Source organism: Hermetia illucens, chromosome 5, assembly GCF_905115235.1.
Source record: "Hermetia illucens chromosome 5, iHerIll2.2.curated.20191125, whole genome shotgun sequence".
Taxonomy (NCBI): Eukaryota; Metazoa; Arthropoda; class Insecta; order Diptera; family Stratiomyidae; genus Hermetia; species Hermetia illucens.
This window is the reverse complement of record NC_051853.1, coordinates 34,631,675-34,655,175: the sequence shown is the minus strand read 5'-3', so window position 1 is coordinate 34,655,175 and position 23,501 is coordinate 34,631,675. Positions and strand designations below refer to the sequence as shown.

The 23,501-nt window shown below is 39.9% G+C and overlaps 1 protein-coding gene across 2 annotated transcripts in view; it reads right to left on the bottom strand.

Moving 5' to 3' along the window:
* LOC119657093 (transmembrane protein 132E) overlaps positions 1-23,501 on the bottom strand; it is a 282,989-nt gene that overhangs the window by 21,031 nt on the left and 238,457 nt on the right. For both annotated transcript variants that reach the window (XM_038063846.1, XM_038063848.1), the window contains exons 2-4: positions 7,561-7,847; positions 2,637-3,235; positions 2,117-2,302 (exon numbers count right to left, since the gene is read on the bottom strand). In XM_038063846.1, the coding sequence (XP_037919774.1) occupies positions 2,117-2,302; positions 2,637-3,235; positions 7,561-7,847 (1,072 nt within the window). The remainder of the gene's footprint in view (positions 1-2,116; positions 2,303-2,636; positions 3,236-7,560; positions 7,848-23,501) is intronic.

The following is a 23,501-nucleotide window of genomic DNA, read 5'->3' as shown; positions in this document are numbered from 1 at the left end:
CGCAGGCTTCCGCGAGGTCAGGCAGCTGCATAAGAAATACAGGGCCATTTCTTCTTCCTCCTCGCATTGGTTGCATATGGCTGAGACCACGATTCCCATTTTTGCCATGTGGTGGTTTAGGAGGCAGTGTCGTGTTAAAAGCCCTACAAGCGTTTTCATGTTCCACTTCTTAAGGGACAACAAAATTCAAATTTCTCCATTCGGCTGCGTGACTACTTGTCATTTCCCCCTTTAGAGAAGACTAGTAGATAACCGGATGCCAAAAGCTGGTTCTGGCCACACCATTGTGGATTGAGAACTTTAGCGAGCCAGTCTGTTAGCCTCCTCATTATCAGCGATGTTTGAGTGCCCTGGCACCTACATCAGGAATGTTTCGTTCAGTCTGCCGAGTTTCACCAGCACCTGATGACAACTCCACATCAACTGGTTTGATATGTCGTTGTTGTTTAGTGCTGACAATGAAAATGCTCGACTGTCGGAATAGATCTTCCATTTTTGCTGCGAATATTCTTCTGCTGCCAATAAAATGGTATATATCTTCGCCTGGAATATGGTTGTCATTTTTACGAGAGGTCGAGCCAGCTCCATAATCGGATTTCCCGAGAACACCCCTGCGCCCCATCCATTTTCTATGATTGACCCGGTCCATTTTCTATGAGTGACCCGTTACTAAGTCTGTAATCTCAAAAGATTCGTGGCCATTTATTGACAATTCTTCTCTTTTGGTGATTACACATGGTAATCAAAACCTTGGTATGGGGTTTCGATTACCGTTTAGCTTCAGGTGTCACCACTGGTTTTCCGGAGGATCCTCCTTACTGAACTCCCTCACCACGACAAGCTAGGTAATCATCGAGGGACCTGCGTTACTCTTCAGGTGTGTAATTTGGACCATGACAACATCTGAAAATGTCACTAGCATCTTTGAGCGCTGACGACGCGACGACGCGTATTTGACGATCCAGAATGGGTATATTCTAGTCAGACTTCGTAGAATACAATGATCAGCCAATGTGGAGCGTATGAATGACGCAAGAATCTTCAAGCGCAAAAGAGTGGAGCTCGAGACACAGGATTGCAAGGAGAATTGTGAAAATTGTGCCGAAATGTCTTTTCGGTATTTCTTAAAACGTCAGGAGGTCTGCTTATCGAGTTGGCTAGACCTTCATGTTGACAGATTGTAGCTTTCTAATTTTCCAGCATTTTCGAAGGATGTGCCCCTCCTAACAAGGATCAATTTACAGTATTGTATAGTAGAATATGCGTTTGAACACTAGACAAACTTTCACAATGTTCATTTGATACCAGATGAATGCATTGAAAAATTACTTTTTTCTCCTTGCGAACGTTTCAGAACTCATTCATCCTCGTAATGGCCAATCATATGATCAAACTTTTCCCATAAAAAACTTTCGATTCTACGAACTCATTTGCTCCAAATCCATATGGAGGCGCGTAGCTTATCGACGGCGCATGGAAAAGATACGGTCACAGTCGTAATCTATTTCATCTCCACTAACTGGCTTCTACCTTCTTATATAATGCCCTATTACAACTCGGACTCTAATCTATCTTCCATTCCATTAAATTCTCCTTAAACTCTCAGAAATACCTACACTGAATTTTTTGATTAAACCAATTTATTGGCTACGATTCTCTGGTTTCAGATATTTTTTTGACTATTAGTTGGTTGTTTCTTAGATTTATTAGTGAGGGATAAGGTTGTAAATTGCTTAATAAACAATTATGAAAAAATGAATATTAAAATATGAGGATCGAAAAAATTATGTTAATGATATGCTAATAAGAGCATCAACCTATCACGATTTGATCAACAAATTCATAGTTAATTTGGGGGAGATAAATATCTTATTTATTTTGGAAGTTATCTAAATACCTATCATTAGCATATTTGCTTGGGGGAATGCAAGAAATTTAGAATACCAAATGAATGGAAATTGCATCATAATTAGTCATGGGAATGGTAGTTGGAAAGTATCGAAATTCGATAGCAATAAAACAAAAATTAACATTTTCAGGAATAGTTTAACTGCATATAAGAATTGGGTTAGGTAAAATCTTTAAATCATTAAAATCTAATTTTGGTTAAACTTACTTGTTGGAATCAGTAGCCTCTCCCTGCTTAGTGCTTGCAGCAGCAGCACTATCGGGATCTTGATCTTTTCGGAAGGCAGTGACCCGCGCCACTGTGTGTTTGGGATTCTCCTTCTCTATGGATATGTTCCACTGATCAGAAGATGCTGATGCTCCAAGAATTTTCATACCAGCTTTGACTCTTGCTCTATAACGGAGAAAAAAAAGGGTTTGTACTTTTTTGAATTTTTTGTTTCTTGATTTTAAAAATGAAGATCGTCTTTCATATTAAAGAATAAACACAATTAATTTTATTCCACACAAAATTATATTTTGGGGGTCAGATGCTTTCTTGCTTAGTGCGTGTTACAATATGAAGAAGGGAGGATTAGGCCCCTTGCAGAATAAAAGGAATTATTTTGACCCCTCCAATTTTAGGATTTTCTATGGTGACTGCATTTGTACTCCAATTGTTAATGTTATTATGAACTCGTATTTAGAATGAGGTCTAAGGGTATCAACAACAAGATTTCATTACTCACCTCACAATAAATACTGCAATGTTCTGATCACCTTGTTGCTGCTGCAAAAACACAGGGACATGAATTTTCGACATCGGATACAATGGAAGATTGGGAACTAAAATCGTCAGAGATTCATCTGCACGAAGTTCTTTATACGTCGATTGCGCCGCTACCAATGGAACCTGAGCGAATGATGTCAATGGCTGTATTTGTACTTTGGGTTCGCACTGCTCTGGATTTCGCGCAGGTGGTTCGAAAACACTATAGGAAACTTGAACTTGTCGTGGTGGGACTTTCGGAGGTGGCACTCCTTGGTTGTCTTTCTCAGGTGGTGGAAGAGGCGGCCACCAATTCGAAGGAATTATAACTTCAGCAACACATACACCATCTTCACCTTCAGGCATACAACGACCTTTTAAAGGTTGCCGCGTTCCCATGGAGACATGGAGTAGGACGCAGATTTTTTGCCTTTGCAAATGACCACCAGGATCAGCACCCGCGTGGAATAGCACACGTAGAACTGGTGAATCACGAGGAACTGTTGGTCGTACCAAATGTGCGGAGATGTCCAAATGTAAATTTGATTGTTGTAGTTCCATAAGAGCTGCTGTTGTGTTCTGTAATGAAAGATGTTAATTTTTGAATATGTATTGCTTCTTAGTTCTCAAGAGATCACAGTTATGAAGAAAGGGCAGTTTAATTAACATTGGCACAGCATAAAGTGTAATAATAGTGTAATAATAATAGAACTGAAGCACAATAATAGGGAAAAAATACAATATGAAAAGCGCCTATGTAGATGGCTTATATTCCAGTCCGCTCTGAGTTCTCGAAGCGAACAATGGGCCTTTATATTAAATACGCGGTATCGTTCAGTGCTGTCAACCAATGAAACAGGATGCTGGGCAAGGAGGTTATACGGCCATAGTAAAATCCTATAAAAAGTACCATAAGAACTCTGGGTATTCCCCATGGAGTATGCCACCCACAAGTTAAGTTTCAATAGGATTTTGCGGTGGGTTTCCCAACCAATGTAGAGCAGATGATCCACGATTTGTTGCTGGATGAAAACACTGCTTTCTTTACGGAAGGACCAAAGAAGATGTGTGGAGTTGGAGTAGAAATATTCTCCTATAAGCATGGACTGGCCAAGCGGGACACCAACCTCGACAATTCCTTGGAATATCTAGTCTGCGTCCGGCTGGCGACTGCCAAGGCTGAAATCTACACGCACTACTTGACAACCGTTGATTCTAGATGGCGAAGGCTGACCATCTGCGAAAAGATGCTGGGCAAGACGTGCACAAATTCGTACAGGATAACGGTGGTTTTCACATGACATTGATTTGTAGGGGACCATGCTGCAAGACACGACATACCCTATAATTTGCATTGTCGAAATTTTATTTCATTTGATTTTTTATTTTTAAACAAATGGTACACAATAAACGGAGAGATCTCCAATAATATATTGTAACGCAAGGCCAAATGAAACTTACAATGCAGTCATACCATTATTTTTAAATGACGCAAAGGTTGAAGCCAAAGGACCAAGTTGCAAGCGATTATAATGACGAAGCAGTCTAGCTATCGGAGAATAAAATTAACAGGAAAACTTCCTAAAAGGCACCCCGCAGACACTGAGCGTGTGAACGATATCTCAGCGGTTACCGATTACAAAGCTTAAATTGGAAGCAAGCATCTAACAAAGTTCGTCGATTTTATAGATGCTATTTTAAGGAAAACTATGCAATCAGAATAAGATGAGTGAGAAAGGTCCTTTTAGAAGAAGCGAGAAGAGAACGAATAAACTTCTTTAAAAATGATTCTTTTGTATGGCAATCGCAGTTGTGGTAGGGGAACCATATCAGGAAAACATACTCGAGAATATTACGAATCAAAGAATTGAAAAAGGTGACCGGGAAATGGATACCAATCAACTGGTGGGAGGAACAATGAGCAAAACCGGACATTCTGGAAGCTCGTCTGAGGATATAAGTTTTCAATATGAACGTAACGTATAAAACTTGCTAACATTCAGTGCTAACGCATCACAGAGGTAAGGTGTCGAGGTTTGATTGAAGACAGTTTTGTCCAAAAGGGGAATCAATGCCAGAAATTGTTTTAGATCATCAGCAAACAGTAGACAGAGACAAGTAAATAACAAAGGAAGTTAATTTAGAAAGAATGAAACTAGGAACGGGCCAATAATGGCGCCTTGGCGGACCCTGGATAAAGGAAAGAAAAAAATCGAGAAAGAACCATTGAAGGAAACGTACATACATAACCTACCACTTAGAGAACAGCTGAAGGTCAACGGAATCAACTGTTTTCGAGAAGTCGATATAGATTATATGTGATCTTCTCTATCGTTTAGAAGCCGCGAGAAAATTGGTAAACTGAAACAAATTAGTAACAGTTGAGCACTTCGATCGAAATCCATGCTGTCTCTTCACAATGAAGTGTCCATATGAGAGACAATGTTTTACATACTTCTCGAGCATCTTGGAGGTCGAGTATAACATCTCTTTTTTGGGGTAAAGGAATGATACGAGCCTTCTTTTACTTGTCCGGAAAGATACCCTCGGTCTAACTCTTATTAAAAATTATAAAAAGTGGAAGTGGGGCTTAGATTTTTTATAAGAAAAGATTTGGCATGCCTTCAGGACCACAGTCGCCGCTAACATCAGAACTGTCAATAAGAAATTCGAAAATAGAAGGATTTAGAAGAGGAATGGAAGATGTAATGGATGTAGAAGGATCATCTACATAAAAGAGAATGGGATAAAGGAGTAGAGGAATAAAGTAAAGAAAAATGATTCGGAAAAGCTAACGCGCAGATTCAGGAGAATTGGCAGTAAAGTCGTCGAGTTTAATAGTAGCAGCGGGGCGTGTCCAGAATGGTCTGAATTCCCACCTTAAAAGCAAGCTTTCAATCCCGGTAAAATATTGCGAGTCCTTCCTTCATCATAAAACGCGTAGTCGCCCTGGTTGCATGATCAATTTTACAACTTATCTTTTCGGTCGATTGCAGAAAGAAAGGTATTTTGGCTATGAAATCCGCAGGATGGAAATTGAATTTGGGTGCTTTGCAACGGGGTTGGAATGGCGCACGGAACAATTTTAAGATAAATCGAGTCACTATGAAATAAAAGGAAACGATTGTGATGAATATTGGTAAAAACCAGGTCAAGGATCCGATTGCTCTGATGGCGATGGACATCGAATTGTGTAGGGAAGCAGGAGTTCAAAAACACTAGGAGAACTAAATATGAAGGAGTAATATATTTAGGCGGAACTGGAAGACCGGGAGAACTAAGCCATTCATGAATGAAGGGTACCTCAGAATGTTTGAGCAGCAGAACATGTGACAGTTTGTCGAAAAACTTTTCGAGAAAGGAATCTGAGCATGAACATGGGAGGTACAGGGTGTAATGAAAGGGAGGCAGTTCGGAAGAGTAATAAAAACAATTGAGTTGTGCAGAGAGACCTTCAAACTCTAGTTAAAGCCAGGCTACGGATACTAAACAAACAATTTTTGTTTTTGCAATTGAGGAGTTCTGAATCACCCATCCATAATTGGAGAGAAACTTTGTCCCACTTTTCTGGGTTTATGGACTCTTATTTGGGTTAACTTAGCTTAAAAATTCAGATGAATTAGGTCTTTGGGGGACGTCAAATAGATCCATGGTTGTGAGGTGTGTAGCTGGTTCGTGAATGCGGTGGGATATCAGTCACGATCTAAGAAGTTTGTGGCTCTAGAGATGAAAGCAGCGGGAGTAATGAATTAGTATATAAAGGTAAAAAGGCGTGGGTTGTCAAAAAGTTGACCATTCGCTTATCTGTCTTTTGGACACTACGAAGAAGATGTTGGAGAAGGTGATATGCAACAGGTTCTTCTTCTTCATCAAACTTGTGGTTGTTTTTTCGGAATTCGTTCTATAATCTATGTATAACAATGGTCGCGGATCTGGGTCGGCAAGTATTGGTCGTCGGTATGTGCTGTGCAGTTGTGTCACTAGATGTCAGGAACGCTTTCAATTCTGTCAATAGGAACTGGATGTACCTAGCTATTTAGCCCGGTTAATCGATAGTTACCCAGACTAGCTTTTTCGAGACGAAATTCGTGCCGAGAAAATACAGCGTGGCAGCAGGTATTTCTCAAGGTTCAAAGTGCCACTAAACCATGGTTACAAATGGTCAACTTGGGCCTGGCGGATGAACAAATGGAGGCTGCCCTTATTACCAACCGCAGGAAAGACAATATTGTCAGTATCCAGATTTAATTTATTATAATTAATTAGATTTCTGGGGGTGATGATTGACACCAAGCCGACACGGTGGTTATAGGAAATACTTGCAAAGCTTTGAATTGGACGAGCGTACTCTCTCCACGAAGTAAAATTTTTTCGATGCTTCCGTAGGGGTTATGTGAAATTGTGGGTGATATTATTGGATGAGAATTCTACACACTTGGTTGGAGCAACGTAATGTACTTAATGTTCCCCCATCTTCGAGGATGAAATGAAGGTCGATGTTGTAGACAACAACATAGAAGTGTTAGTGGGAAGAGCTGTTGATTAGATTAGATAGCTTGGCAGGCTAGCTAAGTATGTAGCCTGTGAAACCATATCTAGTGTTGAGATTTAAGCCTTTTGACCAAAGATGCGAAGTTGGATTTCAAGGAGAAGGAATAGTGAGGATAGCGACAACTTTATTTAACTGATTTATGTAGTTCATACATATTCCAAGGATTCAATGATACCATAAATTATGTATATATAATGCTAAGAAAAATAAGGCCATTATCTTGTCAAGGAAGCAAAAGTATTGGCAAGCTACGAGAATTTCCATAATTAGGCTCTTTTCCTGATTGTTCTTTAATTGTGAGCTACAATTTTCCGAAATATAATTTTAAGGCTTATTACAAACGAATACTTACATTCATTGTATCTCCTTGTGTTTCCATTGCATCTGGTACAATATATCGCGCAGGCACTGTTTGTTTCGTCGAAAACGGTCCGTAACTTGCTCGTATCGATACAGGTTGAGTTGTCTGCACGACAGTAAACCGATCTACTGATAATACAGAATCCTGAGCCATTTTCGATTTTGACTGACTACTGCTACTACTCCCGATTTCGGGACTAACTGGCTGTCGCGGGGAATGTTTGAGAAAAAATCCACTATCTGGTGTTTCAAAGTGAACTTCCACTGAATGGGTAAGTCCTGAAATTGAAAAAGAGATTGTTTGTTAGATTTTGACATGGTTCTGTTAATATAATTTAGATAAATTGGCAAAATGTGAAAATTAGCAATGCACCGGTAAATCCTCACTGAACTATTTTATAAATGGTTAGATTACTGAGGGCCATGTTAACAGATTTAGAACTGCTGTTTTCGGTTGTTAAAGAGCACCATCCTAGGAGTTGCGGAATTAAAACTCCTACGATCCTAAAATAGAATTAGTTATTTTTTATCAGGTTTAAGCCTAACTAGACAAATTTTTGCCTTCAATGTGATCCATATCCATGTAGTGTTTGTGGATATACATATAAGCAAACGGCAGGTTTTGCCTTGGGCGCAACCACAAGTCCACTGTTTTTTATGTAAAATATGAAAGCTTCGTGGCCATTTTCAAGCAAGTCTATAATAGGGATGAGTTGGATTCACGCAGTGCCCGTATAATTTTTCTTGCTTATACATTTTGTAACTAATGGAACTTTGGCTACTTGGGGTAGATTGGAGGAACTGTTAATTTCACAACGCGTCAAAAATCACCTTGGTTGAAGCAGTAGTTTCTTTAGTATAGTCGATATTGTGACACAATTAATCTGGCAAACCAGACTTCATTTTCAAGATGGCTGAAAATATTTAAGAGATAACTAACGATCCTTACTATGGATGCCCATCAATCTGAGACACCCGCAATTGATCTGTTGAATTGGATGATTGCATACATTATCATTACGACAAACGATCTCATAGCTGCGCTGTGGATCCCCAAAGTGACGACTGTCTAGTGACCGACCATAAATGAACTTACGGAACGTTTTCAAAGTGGACCTCATTTTTGGACAATATTATCATGAAGACAAAAGATAAGTATTTGAAAAATGAAGTCAATGGTCTTTGCGGTTTTTGATGCTGTTAACCAAAAGTTTGTGTCTCGCAGGCCATGATCAACGCTGTGTGGATATTCACGAAATATTGAGAAAAAGGATACTCCTCGATCAAAAGGAGATCGCCCTCATCTGACAATGCGTCCAAGCCATACCGCTCTGCGCGTCGGTGGGTTCTTTGGGACAATCTCCCAGTCTTGAACAAACTTTCCCTTGAGGCACCCTAGGTTCCTATTTAAGCCTCCCTGGTATTCTTAATTGGTGGTTGCTTCTATTGTTTTTCTTCAGTGGCATCATACTGGTTGCTATCAACATATCGAAGAAGAAGAATGGGAAATGCTTCTTTTCTATCTCGAATGTTCGCGACAGTCTTCTATGTTTGCTGCTATCGACAGTCTTCTATGTTTGCTGCTATCAAGCTTTCGAGTCCGGAGTTTAATTAGGCAGTTAATGCCTTGGATAATATATTACTTCTTTGTAATATATATTATATATATAATGGAATTTCGACTCAACACCGTTCTGTTATTCTATGACTATTGACCAGAGTTGTATTAAAACAATATTCAAATTCACCAAACTTACTCGAAAGTCAAATTACCTCACTAATTGGTTGCATAATTAGCCTTCAAAGTCGCCACATAACAAACAAAATTTCGACGGCATTTACCAAATTCATCTATAACTTCTGAGAAAATCCAGAAACTGGTATTGGCAAATAAACTTCTCCTGTGGTTCTTGATATATTTCGAGTATTTATCACCATTATGCAGTGCAGACAGCCAGTCTGCGACAGTTGACAAGGAGAAGACCTTCCAAATGACACCACACACAACAAAAACGACAACCCAAGCTCTTTGCTTCTACTTATCTTAATGTAATCGGATAACTTTTCGGGGAATGTCCTCCAGACACAAAATGAAGAACATTTTAAAACTTCTGGTTGAAATGTTTATGAGAATTAGGAATAATTCGTAGTGGGAGAACATCTGGGGTTGGAGGAAGGAGGATGTTAAGAAAATACTTTCTCGTATATTCACAAGGTCAAGGCGATGGATACGAGTATTTGCCAAACAATTAAGTGGAATAAATATTCCTTTTTGATGCGAATTGAGAGAATTGCGACCATGATCTAATTAGGATGACAGATGGAAGGTATTTTAATAAATATTAAAACACGAGCGTTGAATTATATTACATTCTACAGAAAAGTTTTTCCAAGGAGGGTGGGAATATTCAGATTCAGAGATAATAACGAGAAAATTCCAGCGAAGACGTTTTTATTATATGAATTTGTTCTTGTTGTTGGGGATTATCAGTTGTACATAAATAAAATATGGCCAGGCAGAATGCTGATTTTAGTACATTTCAAGATTAGTCAAAAAGGATAGATTGACAGATCAGCAGTGGTTTTAATTAATAAAAATTATATACATCGTCTAATTTGTGCATCATCCTGCTTCAGTGATAATTTGCGCAGTGTATATTTTATTTTAAAGCGCCCATTTTAATAAATTCATTACCTTTTTATCCTATTTGAAACATAATTTACTTTATTTCACAGTTCAAAAGGCAACATATCAAAATTTTCTTAATGTTCATAATTCGATAGCACTGCACTGTAGATGACCTTCATTCAGGCTTAAAACTGGAGGCAATGGAACTCCAAATGTGACCAGAAGTGGGAGTTAGAGGTTCCACTGGAAATGGGGCAGACTTCAAAGGCAATCAATAATAATAATAAATAATAATCGTTGGCGCAACAATCCATATTGGATCAAGGCCTTGAAGTGTGTTAGAGCACTTCATTCAAGACCGTAACGGTACACCACAGTATACTGTGGGAGGCAATGTGGTCAGCATTGCGCTCGCCCGAGATTATTACCCTGATTTGACTCAGGTACTCATTCACAGCTGAGTCGACTGGTGTCCGACATCCAATCACGATAACAAATTCCTCTGCCCCCAGCGAGATTTGAACCGCGACCTTCCGCTACGACAGCCCAGCGCTCTAACCACTTGAGCCATCCGGACACTTGACCATCCGCCAAGGCAATCAATAACTTCTAGGAAAACCTTGATAAAAGTCCTCGTCATCCTGAAAATTACAATGGTGCGTAATATAATAAGTACCCTGAGGCATACTTCGGGGCAGGGCGAGTCAGTCCAGTGAATTATTCTGTCTATAGTCTGGAGATGTACGTGCTTCCCTTTGCCTCAATTCGCGAACAGCTAGCTGAACACAGGGGTCCTAATCATAACATGCGCGAATTAATAGGCTAAGGATTGGTTACGGGCCACGATGCCGTTCGTCACACTATAGCATGCTGACATTCTACGGATTTGTGAGGCGAAGGAGGTGGTCAAGATGAAAAGGTAGTGGTCTGAATATCGTATGCAGAAATCTTGAATGTGGGCGGATTACAGGAGCTACTATCAGGAATGTAGGAGTCATGTTAATATATGACATCCCCACTGTTAAGTATAGGATGTATGATGCACAGGCGAGCATCTACTGCGACGTCCATAATTTCCAGATAATTGTTAGCACACATGCAAATGCGAACCACAATGCCTATAGCAACAGAGAGATGAGTACTCCTTTACGAATTTATTATTAAAAATGAGGAGAACCCAAGCTGTAGGGCGTTGTAGGACGGGCATAACCTCGGGATCAGGAAGTGAAAGTAAATCTCGAACTCCACGAAGGGTACTTAAGAAATGTCCGCACTACGTGTATTATGAGAGGTGGTGCGGAAAATAATATTAGAGTTGGCAGAGCAATCCATAAGGCAATTACAGAGTTTGAAAAGGGTACATCAAGGAAGATGCGGGGTTGTTCCAGGGAAGGGAGATTGCGGAGTCGTGACGGAGTCAATCCGTGGAAAGTTCTTTTTGTAAAAGAGGTTCTAGGTGAATTTGCGTTATACAACTTCAAGAGCACGACAGTCATGAATGCGCTAGAGGGACCAGACTACACAGCAATATTCAAGGATGTTTCTGACAAGGGAGTCGAAGAGTATTAAGGAGGACTGAATTGAGGTAAAGTTAGAGGAGGAACGTAGGATAGAACCAGACATTTTGAAAGCTCTATTGATGATGTCAACGAAGTTAAAATTAAAACGAAGTTTGTCATCGTAATATTACACCCAAGTCTTGGAAGGAGCTCAGTAGTGAAAGGGGTTGTCCACTAAGACAAGTTGTTTCAAACCAGAAGGTTGGAAGCCTAGATCTATGTTTCATGAAATCATGTTGCTCTTGGATAACGAGGTGACCGAAGTGCGCGGCTAACCAACCATTGACGTATCTTTCGAGGATTTTGGAGCAAGAGAAGAGAGATGGGGCGGTAGTACGAGAAGGAACTCCGCCTTTGAGGATAGGGATGATAATGACCTCTTTCCAGAGATCAGCAAAATATTCTTCTAGACTTGTGTTGTAGACTATGCACAGGGGGAGGGAAATGTGTTTTCTACAGTTAAGACGGAGGAGGTTAGAAAGCCCATCGGGGCCAGGTCCCACATTGGGGTCACGACTACCAATGAGGAATTCAACCAAGGAAGGCGTAAGGAGAGGAATGGCCAGAGATTCGGAGCAGTCTACAATTAGAAGAGGGAGAGGGAGAAAACACGGAAGAGAAGTAGGGGCAGACAACGTCGCAGGATTTATGGGAAGTTGGCAGTGGAGTCGGCAAAACTGATAGAAGAAGGGAGAGATTGGGTGGGATTACGAGAATAGCGAGTGTGGGAAGTTATCGCGGGCAAGCGCGGCTTCGACATACTTTTTACGAGCTTTTTTAATCATCGACTTCACAGTGGAGCGTATAGACTAAAAGTGAGCAAGGTCGGCGTCATTCTTAGAAGCCCGAAACTTCTTTCGCAGTGCATGTTTTAGGCGAATGTGTTATATATATTACATGACATCGAGGTGACAGTAGACAGATTACAAAGCCTGTAAACGACACTTTCTATGAAAATAGTTGTGGGCTGACAAAGAAGCAGCAAACTAAATGTCAAAACATTGCCAACATACGACAGAAAACATGCTCATTATTTATTAGGGCAAGGAGGACAAGCGTTTGAGAGGAATACGAGCCAACATTCAGCATAATAAAGAAATTCATAAAGTAGAGAGAGAGGATCTTGTTGAGGTCTTGCAGAAAACCGTCAGATCGTGCATAAGGACTAGGGAAATCTCTTCTAGAAGTCCATTTCCCAAGTTTTAAAAGGAGAACAGGTAATGAAATCCAATTGAATGAATCAGTCAAGTGTAACAGGACAAACAAAGACAACTGAGAATCACTGAACTCTATTTTAACGTGGAGTAAGGTCAAATGGACAATAAACTGATTCGAACCTTATGGTGCTTTTGAAGCAAAGGATGCTATTTATAGGACCGTAACTAGTAAAGACACAAAAAGAGTTGCATTCAGCCACATACTCCTACTACAACTAGTTCATCGCAGGGAAATACTCATGGAATAGAGGCGCATCGAATTCATGCTGCAGAATGAACGAGAAATAAAAAGGACGGAAATCTTGAAACTGAATAAAATCGATATAAGGAGGCTGACAGGTATAATAACTAACCACTAATCACATGCACACTTTGCAATGAGGAGGACGAGACGGCTCTTCATATTCTACTAGACTGTTTCGTAATTGCACGATGGAGGTTTCCCGGGGAATAACAAATCTCTGAAAGCGCCTAGCGAATAGGGCAGAACTATTCACTTAAACGAACTTTGGTAGGACATATAATAAGGCAACAGGCTGCATTATGGAAACAAAATACCTGATCCTACAAAAATTATCTATCCGGCAATCCATGCCCGGGTCCGAACCATTTCAAGACGTTTTGCGGTAATTTTCGATTTTTTTTTCTCATTTTGAATTCCACGAACAATGGGTGGACTCATGAATTCTTGTTAAAGCAAAGTAGAGAAACCTATTCGCCGAATTCCACAGCGCTCCCTCTAAGGTTCATGGCACTCAACTATGAAGAAACTAAAAACACCCTCTAAAAATACGATTTATGATATTATTATGCTGCCTCGATTTGACTTGAGTGGTTTTTTAAGGTTTTGTGTAAACACAAAACCTTATTAAAATCGGTTTACCGTCTGTCTGTCCGTCTGTCTGTCCGTCACACGCATTTTTCTTGGAGACGGTTATAGCGATTGACACCAAATTTGGTAGAAAGATGGGAACTGTGAACGGTCACACATACAGTGAGTTACATCCTTTTACGTTGAATTTAAGGGGGGGGGGGTCCCCATACTTGCAAAAGGGGGGTGTAAAATTTTTTTTCATCAAATATAGTCATGTGGGGTATCAAATTAAAGGTCTCGATTAGTACTTTTCGAAGCCGGTCTTAGTTTTGACATTTCTTGGAAACATGGGGAATGCGGGGGGTTGAAAGTGATCATTTCTTTAAGGGGGCCATTCTCAGAAACTACCAAACCGAAAAATCTGAAAAAAATCAGGAGGCTGCCACTATATGGTGCCTTGGCTCCGAAATACCTTTCATACCGATATCTGTTCAAAGAAAGTTAATAATAGTATATTACTATAATTTTTTGTAGTTGGCTGGAAACCCCACTTAAATTCATCCTAGCGGCACGAAATTCTGCAGTGATGTAGGCTATAATGTAGAGCATGATCATACCAAGTTTGATGGAAATCGCACTATTACTAACAAATTTATAATACCTCAAAATTGTTGCTTCTTTGAAAATTGAAGACTATCAATGTCAATATCACCCGAAAGTGAAAATATGCATATATTACGTGCTACGTACTAAGAAATACACAAAACCTTTCGTACCTGAAGCGTCCAGCTTCCGGTTTCCCGACTTGTTCAGTTTTCATACTGAGAAAGGTAAAGAAGCCGTAGTGCTTTTGCTTTCATGATTTCTTGAATTCTATCCCTGGATGGTTTTCAGATAAAAATACTACACTATATGTTAACATCCAGCGAATACAATGCTCTTCACGTGCTGTTTTAGCGCCTATAGTCAACCAATCGAGAACGGAGGAGAGGCCTGGGTGCGAAAATTCGTTTCCAACGAAGATCTCGAAATGACTCAAATTTACCAACTTAGCAACACTTATCGTGCAAATTCATCCCTCAAAAAAGTAACGTGCACTTAAAGGCGTCAAGAATAAAACTCGCGGGCAGCTTAAAAGAAATCACCCCCTTTGCTGGCTTAGGACAAACTTCATTATCCAGAGAACGGTCGAAGTTAGAAGCGCTCAGAATTAGAAAAGCGCCTTAGAGATGTAGATGAGCCAGCGGTCACAAAATGTTGAATGTGACCAATAGTCCTTATCGTCGACTCTCAACAGGCGACACAGCTTAACAAAAAAAATAAAACCTTGTAAATATTCAAATTAAAACGCTTTGGTATGTTGCACGAACGTCTTTGTGCCTATTACATATTATATCCAGACTTTGGAACGCATTATTCCAAACAATAATGGTCCTTTTAATATTAATATCAGCTTAATTAGAATAATAGCAACACAAATAATAGAAGAGAAATAATACTTTCTGCCGAAAGTATCAGATGAAGTAAAATACCTGAAACTTGATATCCCACCTTGGAGCTATTGGCAACTGTATACAATCACGAAAGGAAACAATTTCATTTACGACTATATCCCTGAGCCACGAGAGCTCAACAGAGAACATCAAAAACGAATTAATTATGTATTAAAGTATCTTGGAAAGCCGGAGCCAGCCTTGACCGTTCTTCAACCAAACCTGCCTTCGGCAACTATCCATTCATCAACCAAAATCACCGACTCGCCTCGCTCATTGCTTCACCACATATACAAGTGTACTCATATCAAGTCCTTGACCATGAACAAGGAACTTCAACAGCATTTCTGACTTTGGGCCCTAGCGGGTGGGAAACCTTTGGGAAAGGTTGGTAGTGGGAAAAATGCCGAACTGATAAAAAAGAATAAACAGATGAATTGAAGAGCTAGAAAAAGAAAGTATCTTGGAGCCTCTTAGTCTAGTCCTTTGGGGGCCGCTTGTGCTTTCTTCTGTTAATACTTATGAAATCCTTTTTTTCTTCACTGCGTAAAGAACTCCTAGTGCTTTCTTTCCAATAGACTTGTTTTTTTCTCTCTTTGATTCTCGTGAAAGGAAAATGTTTTGTGTCCTGAAAATGATTTGTATAGAAGTTAATCCTTATTATGTGGGAAAACAAAATTTTCAAATGCAAATGGGATGGGATTTCTTTTTCAATGGATGTTTTATTCTGACCCTGTTTTTGAGTTGGATGGATGGAAGTTGACGATTATATACCAGGTTCTGGATGTGCGCAATATTTTTAGAATATTAAAGTTCCTTAAAGAAACTTCAGGGTATTTGATTAGAGTGAAAAGATTTTGTTGTTTGCCTGGAAGGACGATTCGGTAGAGAGCGATTGAGTGAGTTTTCCTTGAATTCATTTTATTTGTGTTAGATGACGGGATGATGTATTTTTTGGCGAAAATATCTTGATGATTTCAGTACCCAGAACCCGTTCCCTGCTCTAAGTTTGAACGAAGTATCTAGGAGAAGTCAAATATCGACTGTTTGTTAGGCCTTCTACCAAAAAGTTGACTTCTAAATAGTTACTTCTATGAAATGGGGTTAGGCCGGCAGCAATGTTATGCTTGGCATCAAAGAAGAAACTTGAATTTCGCAATTTCGCGTTCTCTAGTCTTTAGAATAGGCTCCACGGTGGCTGTGCAATTATTGCCGTTTTTGATTAAACTTAGAATAGTTTGGTGTTATCTTGAAGCCTGATTTTCAACCTTGTTTTACTTTTGAGTAATCATTTTGAGCCCATAGAGTTTGAATAACTCTCGCCAATGACCAGAATATTAGGTAATTGCTTAGTGGAAGTCAATGATCAAAATGTTTCGCTTTCAATGTTTCTAACCACCCCAATATATGTCCTATAACCTTTTTCAAATTCTAAATCCTTAAGATTAAGGAATGATGGATCTTATTAATTCAGGTGCATGTGAAATTCTTTTGACATAAATGTTAACATGCTCTAGTGTAGGAGTGAAGGAACATACAGGGGAATAAGTTTGAAGACAAACCTTAAAAGGAAAATAAATAAAGAAAAGAAATAATAATAATCGAGTAGATTTTCTACGTCATACACGTGAACGGGAAAATATACCTCACACACTCCGACTAGAAATTATCGAAAGTCAACAGATATTCTCTCATTTCCTCTAATTTAATTTAAGATTTAAAAAACTTACAAATTAAAAATAACATGCGACTCGAGATCTTGCTGTAGAGGGCTCCAACCCTTTCAGAGACCTCGGGAGGATCGGCTTGGGGAAGTTTGGTCAAGTTATCAGAAACAAAAACTCCACGGTACTCAAATTATTAACATTGACACGACAGACGAACTGGAGTCAAAGGTCAAGGCTCTAAAAAAAAGCACTCAAAACCACCTTAAAAGTTTCTTGCCCTTCTAAATACAGTAAGAAGGCTTTACCACCGTGGTGGAATGAAGATCTGTCCAGTCTTACAAAGCTAACCAGGGAGGTCTTCAACATCTGCTACAAGTACAAATATTGGCAGCCATACAAGCCAAGCGGCGGTCGTAGTTGGACAATTGTCAGAACGTTGACAGCAGCATCCAATCTGCGAGACTCAGTAAGATTCTGTCCAAGGAACATAGGAGCTAATCTTTCTTAAAAAGTCGGAAAGTTCCTGGACGGAATTATCTGGTAAAATTCTAGAACTGCTACTTCAGACGCACTTCCTCGCCAGCGAGTAGTACTGCGAATCAGAGCCTTGTTTGCAGGGAATGCAGGCTCAGTTATGTGAGATTATCAAATCGGTAATTACGGATAAATTGGAATGGGCTATAAATAGTTTCTCCGCATATAAACTTGCGAGCAAGAAATGGTTGTGATGTGGCTGCTAGGGATTCACCGGAGCTGTATCTCTTTGGAATAGGTACCGTACTCTTGAATACTTGTGTACGTGGTTTTCAAACCGAAAGCGGGCAGACGCGGCAGAAGTCCGCGAAGGATATTTGACCAATCAGCCTGGCCTTTTCCGATCCTAGAGTGCATCTTGGAGATCCAATTAAAAAGTAATTATAGAAAGAACGCCTTTCTCCAAGCCTCAGCACGCCGGCGCTCTGGTTGATAGTGATGGGATGAAATTTTACGCCTAGTGGACAGAAACGAGATAAAGATGGAGGCGTATGCCGACGACTTGGTGATATTGATGTTAGGGATGTTTTCTTCCGTTATGATTGAAATCAAATAATCCTAGATGTTAAGCTAAATTGGGGATTTTACACAAAACTGAATGATAAAAAGGCCCGTAAAGCCTTCTACGCCTGCAGGAGTACCTTTGTAAGGAAGTGGAGTCAACGGGCAAGGATGGTTCTCTGGATATACACAGCCGTGTTTCGTCCTCCAGGACCGCGTTTGGAGGTGCTACCAGGGTACTGCAATCCTGCCGGTTAGATGTACTGCTACACTCCCTCTCCTAGACCTCCACATTAAACACATTGTAGCGTGCAGTGTTCTCAGACTACGTGAGTCCGGATGTTGGACAGCGAACCCCTACGACCAAGGCATTCCCTAGAGACTATGCCGCACGCAAGCCGAACTTCATTAAGAACTTTGCTGTGGACTTTCCAGCCAGGGCAGAGTGGAACACCGGTGGTTTGTTGCAAGACTATGACAGAATATTCTTCACCGACGGATTAAAGATGGTTTGTGGAGTCAATGCGGTAATTTCCTGGGCTAGATAAAATATAGCCGAATCGTACGGTCTCCTAGGTTTCGTCAGTGTGTTACAAGTAGAAATACTAGGGATTTGGATTTTATAATATGTTGATGTCTGGGGCGCGATCCGAATCCCAAACGTAATATAGCCGCTGTGATCGACAGCCATCCCCCAAGCGGATGTGGTTATGCAGGAACGCGCTAACAGTTTGGGCGGTACACTGAAGGCAATCGACCACTGGGTCCCTGGTCATAGGAACATAGAGGGAAATGAGCGGACTGACGTGCTGGTCAGGCGAGGTTCGACTCTTGGCAGTCCCTCGGGGAGCACAGTTTGCGCCACGGTAGCAACTATAAAGAGTAGAATCTATTCACAGTTCTTAGCAGCTGCGGACTTCAGATGGCAAAGGCTCACCACCTACGCCAAGTCAAGAAAGATTTGGCCGTCGGCCTATAACAAGACCCGTTCGCAAGAGTTCTTTTGCCAGACGCGTGAAAATCCATATACGATTACGGCCGCCTGCCCAAGGCACTGGCTTATAAGGGACCTTGCCACCAGATTCAGCATACCCTAAAAGAGGCAGAAACCCTTAGACACTTCCTTTGCGATTGACCAATTTTAGCTAGAGGTAGGCTACGGACATTAGGTAAACTCTGAAGATTTGAGCGAGCTGGACTCTGCGCTCTTCCTCTTACCACGGCAGTCATAGTTTTAGGGAGTTTGTGGCTTCAAATGGCACACCATACCGATAATTGGGCTCCTCGGGACCTGCGGATACCAATTTACCTATGTGATGTTTGCAAGACCAAAGCTAAACACGTCCGTGGGGTCAATTTTAAACTCGTTTAATCAAAGACTATGTGGCCGTTTGCGATGCCGGTGCTCTAAACATGTTCATGGCTCAAATCGACACACCGATTAAGTTCCAACAGTATTTAGGTATTTCAGATTTCGGTAAAGAAGTAAAAATTGGAAGTTAGAATGTGTAAATGCAATAAATAAAGCAAGGCCTTGTATGTCCTTACTATTTTGCATGAATATTGGATGACGCTAGAGGATATTCAGAAGTGATCTATGCTGTATTTGGGTAACGTCAAGGAGCAATACCGATTATGCTATTTGAAGGTTTTTGTCTCCAATTAAATCAGGTCATGACCCCGCGCTCCTCTTCTTTAAATTCTTAATTATAACGTAGATATCGGCTTTAATAGTTTTCTAAAAGATTTCTCCACTTTTCGGTAATTTTCCGAACCTCTAAACCCCAACCTATATATTACTTGGCAGATTTTTACCTCCTCAAACCAAGTGATCAGTAATTTTGCTCTTTTTCCCTATATTTTGAAAATTAACGGAGATTTCGGCGTTTAAAGTTTTCGAGACATTTTTTCATTTTTCGGCATTCTAAATCGTTTTGCAGATTTTTTTCTCGTGGAATCAAGCGATTACGAATTTTGCTGATTTTCTTCCAAATTCTCAATAATAATAGAGATATTGCCGTATAAAGTTTTCCAAAAGATGAATCCATTTTTGGTGAATCACAGTCTCTTAGACTGCCAATTTGTAGGTAAATACCTGCCAGTATTAGTTCCCCGAACCAAGTGATTGCGGGGAGACTCTGCCTGAAGTTTTGATTATTCAAGTGTGAGACAGGTAATTTCCGATTAAAAAAGATAATCGTTTATCCACAGACAGTTTGGAGGTGGGGGGTTTTTCGTTTCTTGAAAAATGATTCTGAACAAAAAGATGCCTTAAAATGGTATCACAGAGTTCGCATTTTTTCATTGTTGGCTTTTGTGTGGTAGATCTGGTAGCATAAATGCAATCAATAACTGGGAACTTTGCTGGGACTCCCACAATCACTGTCAAAGGATTTAAAAATATTTCATTATGACTTTTGAATGACAGTTTTTTTTTTTGGAAATTTGGTTTCTTGTTGTGCTTATCAAACCTTTATCTCTTTTTCTTTGCACACAGGATAAAAGTAACATCATTTTCAGATATTGCTCATTAATTCACTGCATCTGATTTCGAAGACTGTCTTTTCTAAACAATAAATCAATGCGAACTTCCTTCAACAGACCTCCAGAAGATAACTAATGAAATAAACATCTTCCGTTGAAATCCTATAATCGCAAAAGTATCCATTCAAATGAGGAAGTGTAATCATCGGACAAGAAACATGTAATATTTTTATTCTTCTACACAAGGACTTCAAACGGAACTTTTAATCTAGCAGAGAATGCATTAAATCCTTCTTAAAACTGAAAATGCTTTCTGTCCACTCCACCTACAATGTGAAAATTACAGAATAAATTACCCTATCCAATTTTCTATGGGTAATCTCCTTTGATGTAAAAATTCCATTAACCGGAAAGGAGTTTAACTAATTCTCTTCACCCTCTCCGGTATTTTACCCGAGATTTCCGTTTTTTTCTCTCCCAGTCTTCAGTCAGACAAAAAAGATTCGATGAAAGCTTTGGAGTTGATTGTAAAAAGAGTTCTCTCGTGCCTTTGCGTCCTTATCATCCCTGCAGATTTTCCTTTACCCCAGATAACTGCCTCGAACCATATCCCTAACCGTTATTAGCAATTATGTGCATGCATTGCATGTGCTGCTGCATTAGCAGTAGTCGGCCAGGATACAGACCGGAGAGAGAATGGTGGAACGAATAAATGAAAATCCCCTTAAGTGAAAAGGAGTTAATTTTCATTTCAAAGAGTTATTGGAAGCTCAAGCGGAAAGTGTTCAACGCCCTAGACATAGTACTGGAGCGTTCGTATGGAGTTCAAGTGCACGCTTAATTTTTTCAACGGGAGCTGCATGGGAAGGACCCACTTCTATAACGTTCGCTATCATCCTGATCAGTAGCCACGCTGTCTGCAATGGCTGCTGATATATGGCGTTCATACGCACATTGTTGATGCTAGCAACAATCATCTGGCAGGACTACCATCTGCCCGATTAGCTAGAGCTACACAGAAGTTTTCCGTTTTGTACAAATGTTGCAATTTTATGCACATAAGGGGAGGAGAATTGAGATTGAGATATTGTGTGCCTCTGCTTTTTGAAGTAAAATTTTGAAAGGCAGAAGTGCCATTATTCCCTACTTAAAATTCCTAAGTGATTGGTTACATATATTTAAGGAGAAATTGAATTTTGCGTACCAGAAAATAGAATCTCTCGTCATGTATTATATTTGCAAAAATGTTAGAGGAAATTGTTAATAATTACTAAATATTCTTTACATTCTTTATCTTAAAATCGTGGTTTGAAAAGTAGACGTCAATAGAATATTCGGTTGAAAAAAAAATGTTGCGACTTCCAAGCTACCCAGTATAATATATCGATAAATTGACATCAGAAGTGATACTTTTTTCCATTTAACAAGCGACGTCGTCAACCTAGGCTTATTATTCGCTAAAATCATCAACAACACGTCCAGGCATCCGATTGAAGAGTTAAGTCTTGGGCCACTTTGGATTTTTGGGCAGGTTAGATGTCAGGGCGGCTATCCACTGCCATCGAAGTTCTGAAATTGTGAAACGGTGAATTTCGCTGATCGGTCCAAACATGTACCAGCCATATAAATGTCAAACCGAGAAACCTGGGTACCATATAGCCTCTTTCAGAATTTGGGGGCACCTTCTGCGAATGGGTCCGTCAAACAAATAATCACTTTCGACCTCTCCGCACTCCACGCCTTTCCAACAAAAGTCAAAACTAAGATCAGCTTGGGAAAGTATTAACCGAGTCCTTTCATTTGATACCCCACATGACTATATTTGAGAAAAAAGTTTACAAATTTTTGTATGCATGGAAACCCCCCTTAAATTCGACATAAAATGATGTAACACACTATATGCGTGAGCGTTCACAGTTCCAGCCTTTCCACAAAATTTTGCCTCAATCGTTATAACCGTTTCCGAGAGAAATGCATGTGACAGACAGACAAAACCGATTTCAATAAGGTTTTGTATTACAAGAAACCATAAAAATGGTTGAATTTATTTCATTCCAAGCATTGACCATCTTTAGCTATACAGTTTTGCCATCTTTCTGCCAATTTGGGGATGGCTCGCCAGTAGCATGCATCAAGCCATTTTTCGACTTCTTCGTGAAAACCAAAATACCCAGCAAGGGTGTATCCCATTGATGCAAAAAAGTGGAAGTCAGAAGGCGTCAAGTTTGGTGAGTAGGGATTGGAATGGAATGGAATAAAAATTTAAATCGTGACTGATTTTGCAAGTGAACAGAAGGAATGTGGTCCGATTATTGGTGACTACAATCTAAAAATTTTTTTTAAAAATTTCACTCAAATTATATGGTTATGTTGGACACTTACGCGCAATCGCTGTCAGTTCCTGACAATGTGTTTCAATTCCCTTCACGATATTCTGAGAAGCTTGCAGTCCTCCTTCACTGCTCTATGTCACTTCATGTCCAGGATGATCCTTCGTCACCCATTCTGGGCAACTGCATAGCATAATCCGCAACAGAGTTGTCACTCTTTCTTAATGTGTGCCTTATTTTTGAGTAACAGTGGTGGTCACTTTCCATGCATGTAATACTGTTATATAGTAGCACAGAGAGAAGATTAGTGTGGAATAGCCTCAAATTATTGTTAGTGTTGAAACAGTTGCATCTCCAAATTTCGGAAAAAAACAACGATTCAATACGCCGAGTGGTATCAAGTTCTGTGTCACAACAACGCTTTTTAGGTAAAGAAATTGATCAACGCCCCTGACGTTCTACATATTGTTGTAAATAGAAAGAACGCGATGACCAGTCAGGCTGAGAACATTGGTTTTGTTGGTATTTATTTTTTACTGCTCCCTCTTCCAAATCCTGAGCCATTTTGCCAGGCTCCATGTCTCGGTGAGAGAATAAGCAGACGTCATCAGAGGATGATGATCCTCCCCATACTCTTCAGCTAAGATAATATTAACAATGCCACCGACAACAAGATGAAAAAGTATCGGTGACAATATGCGATTC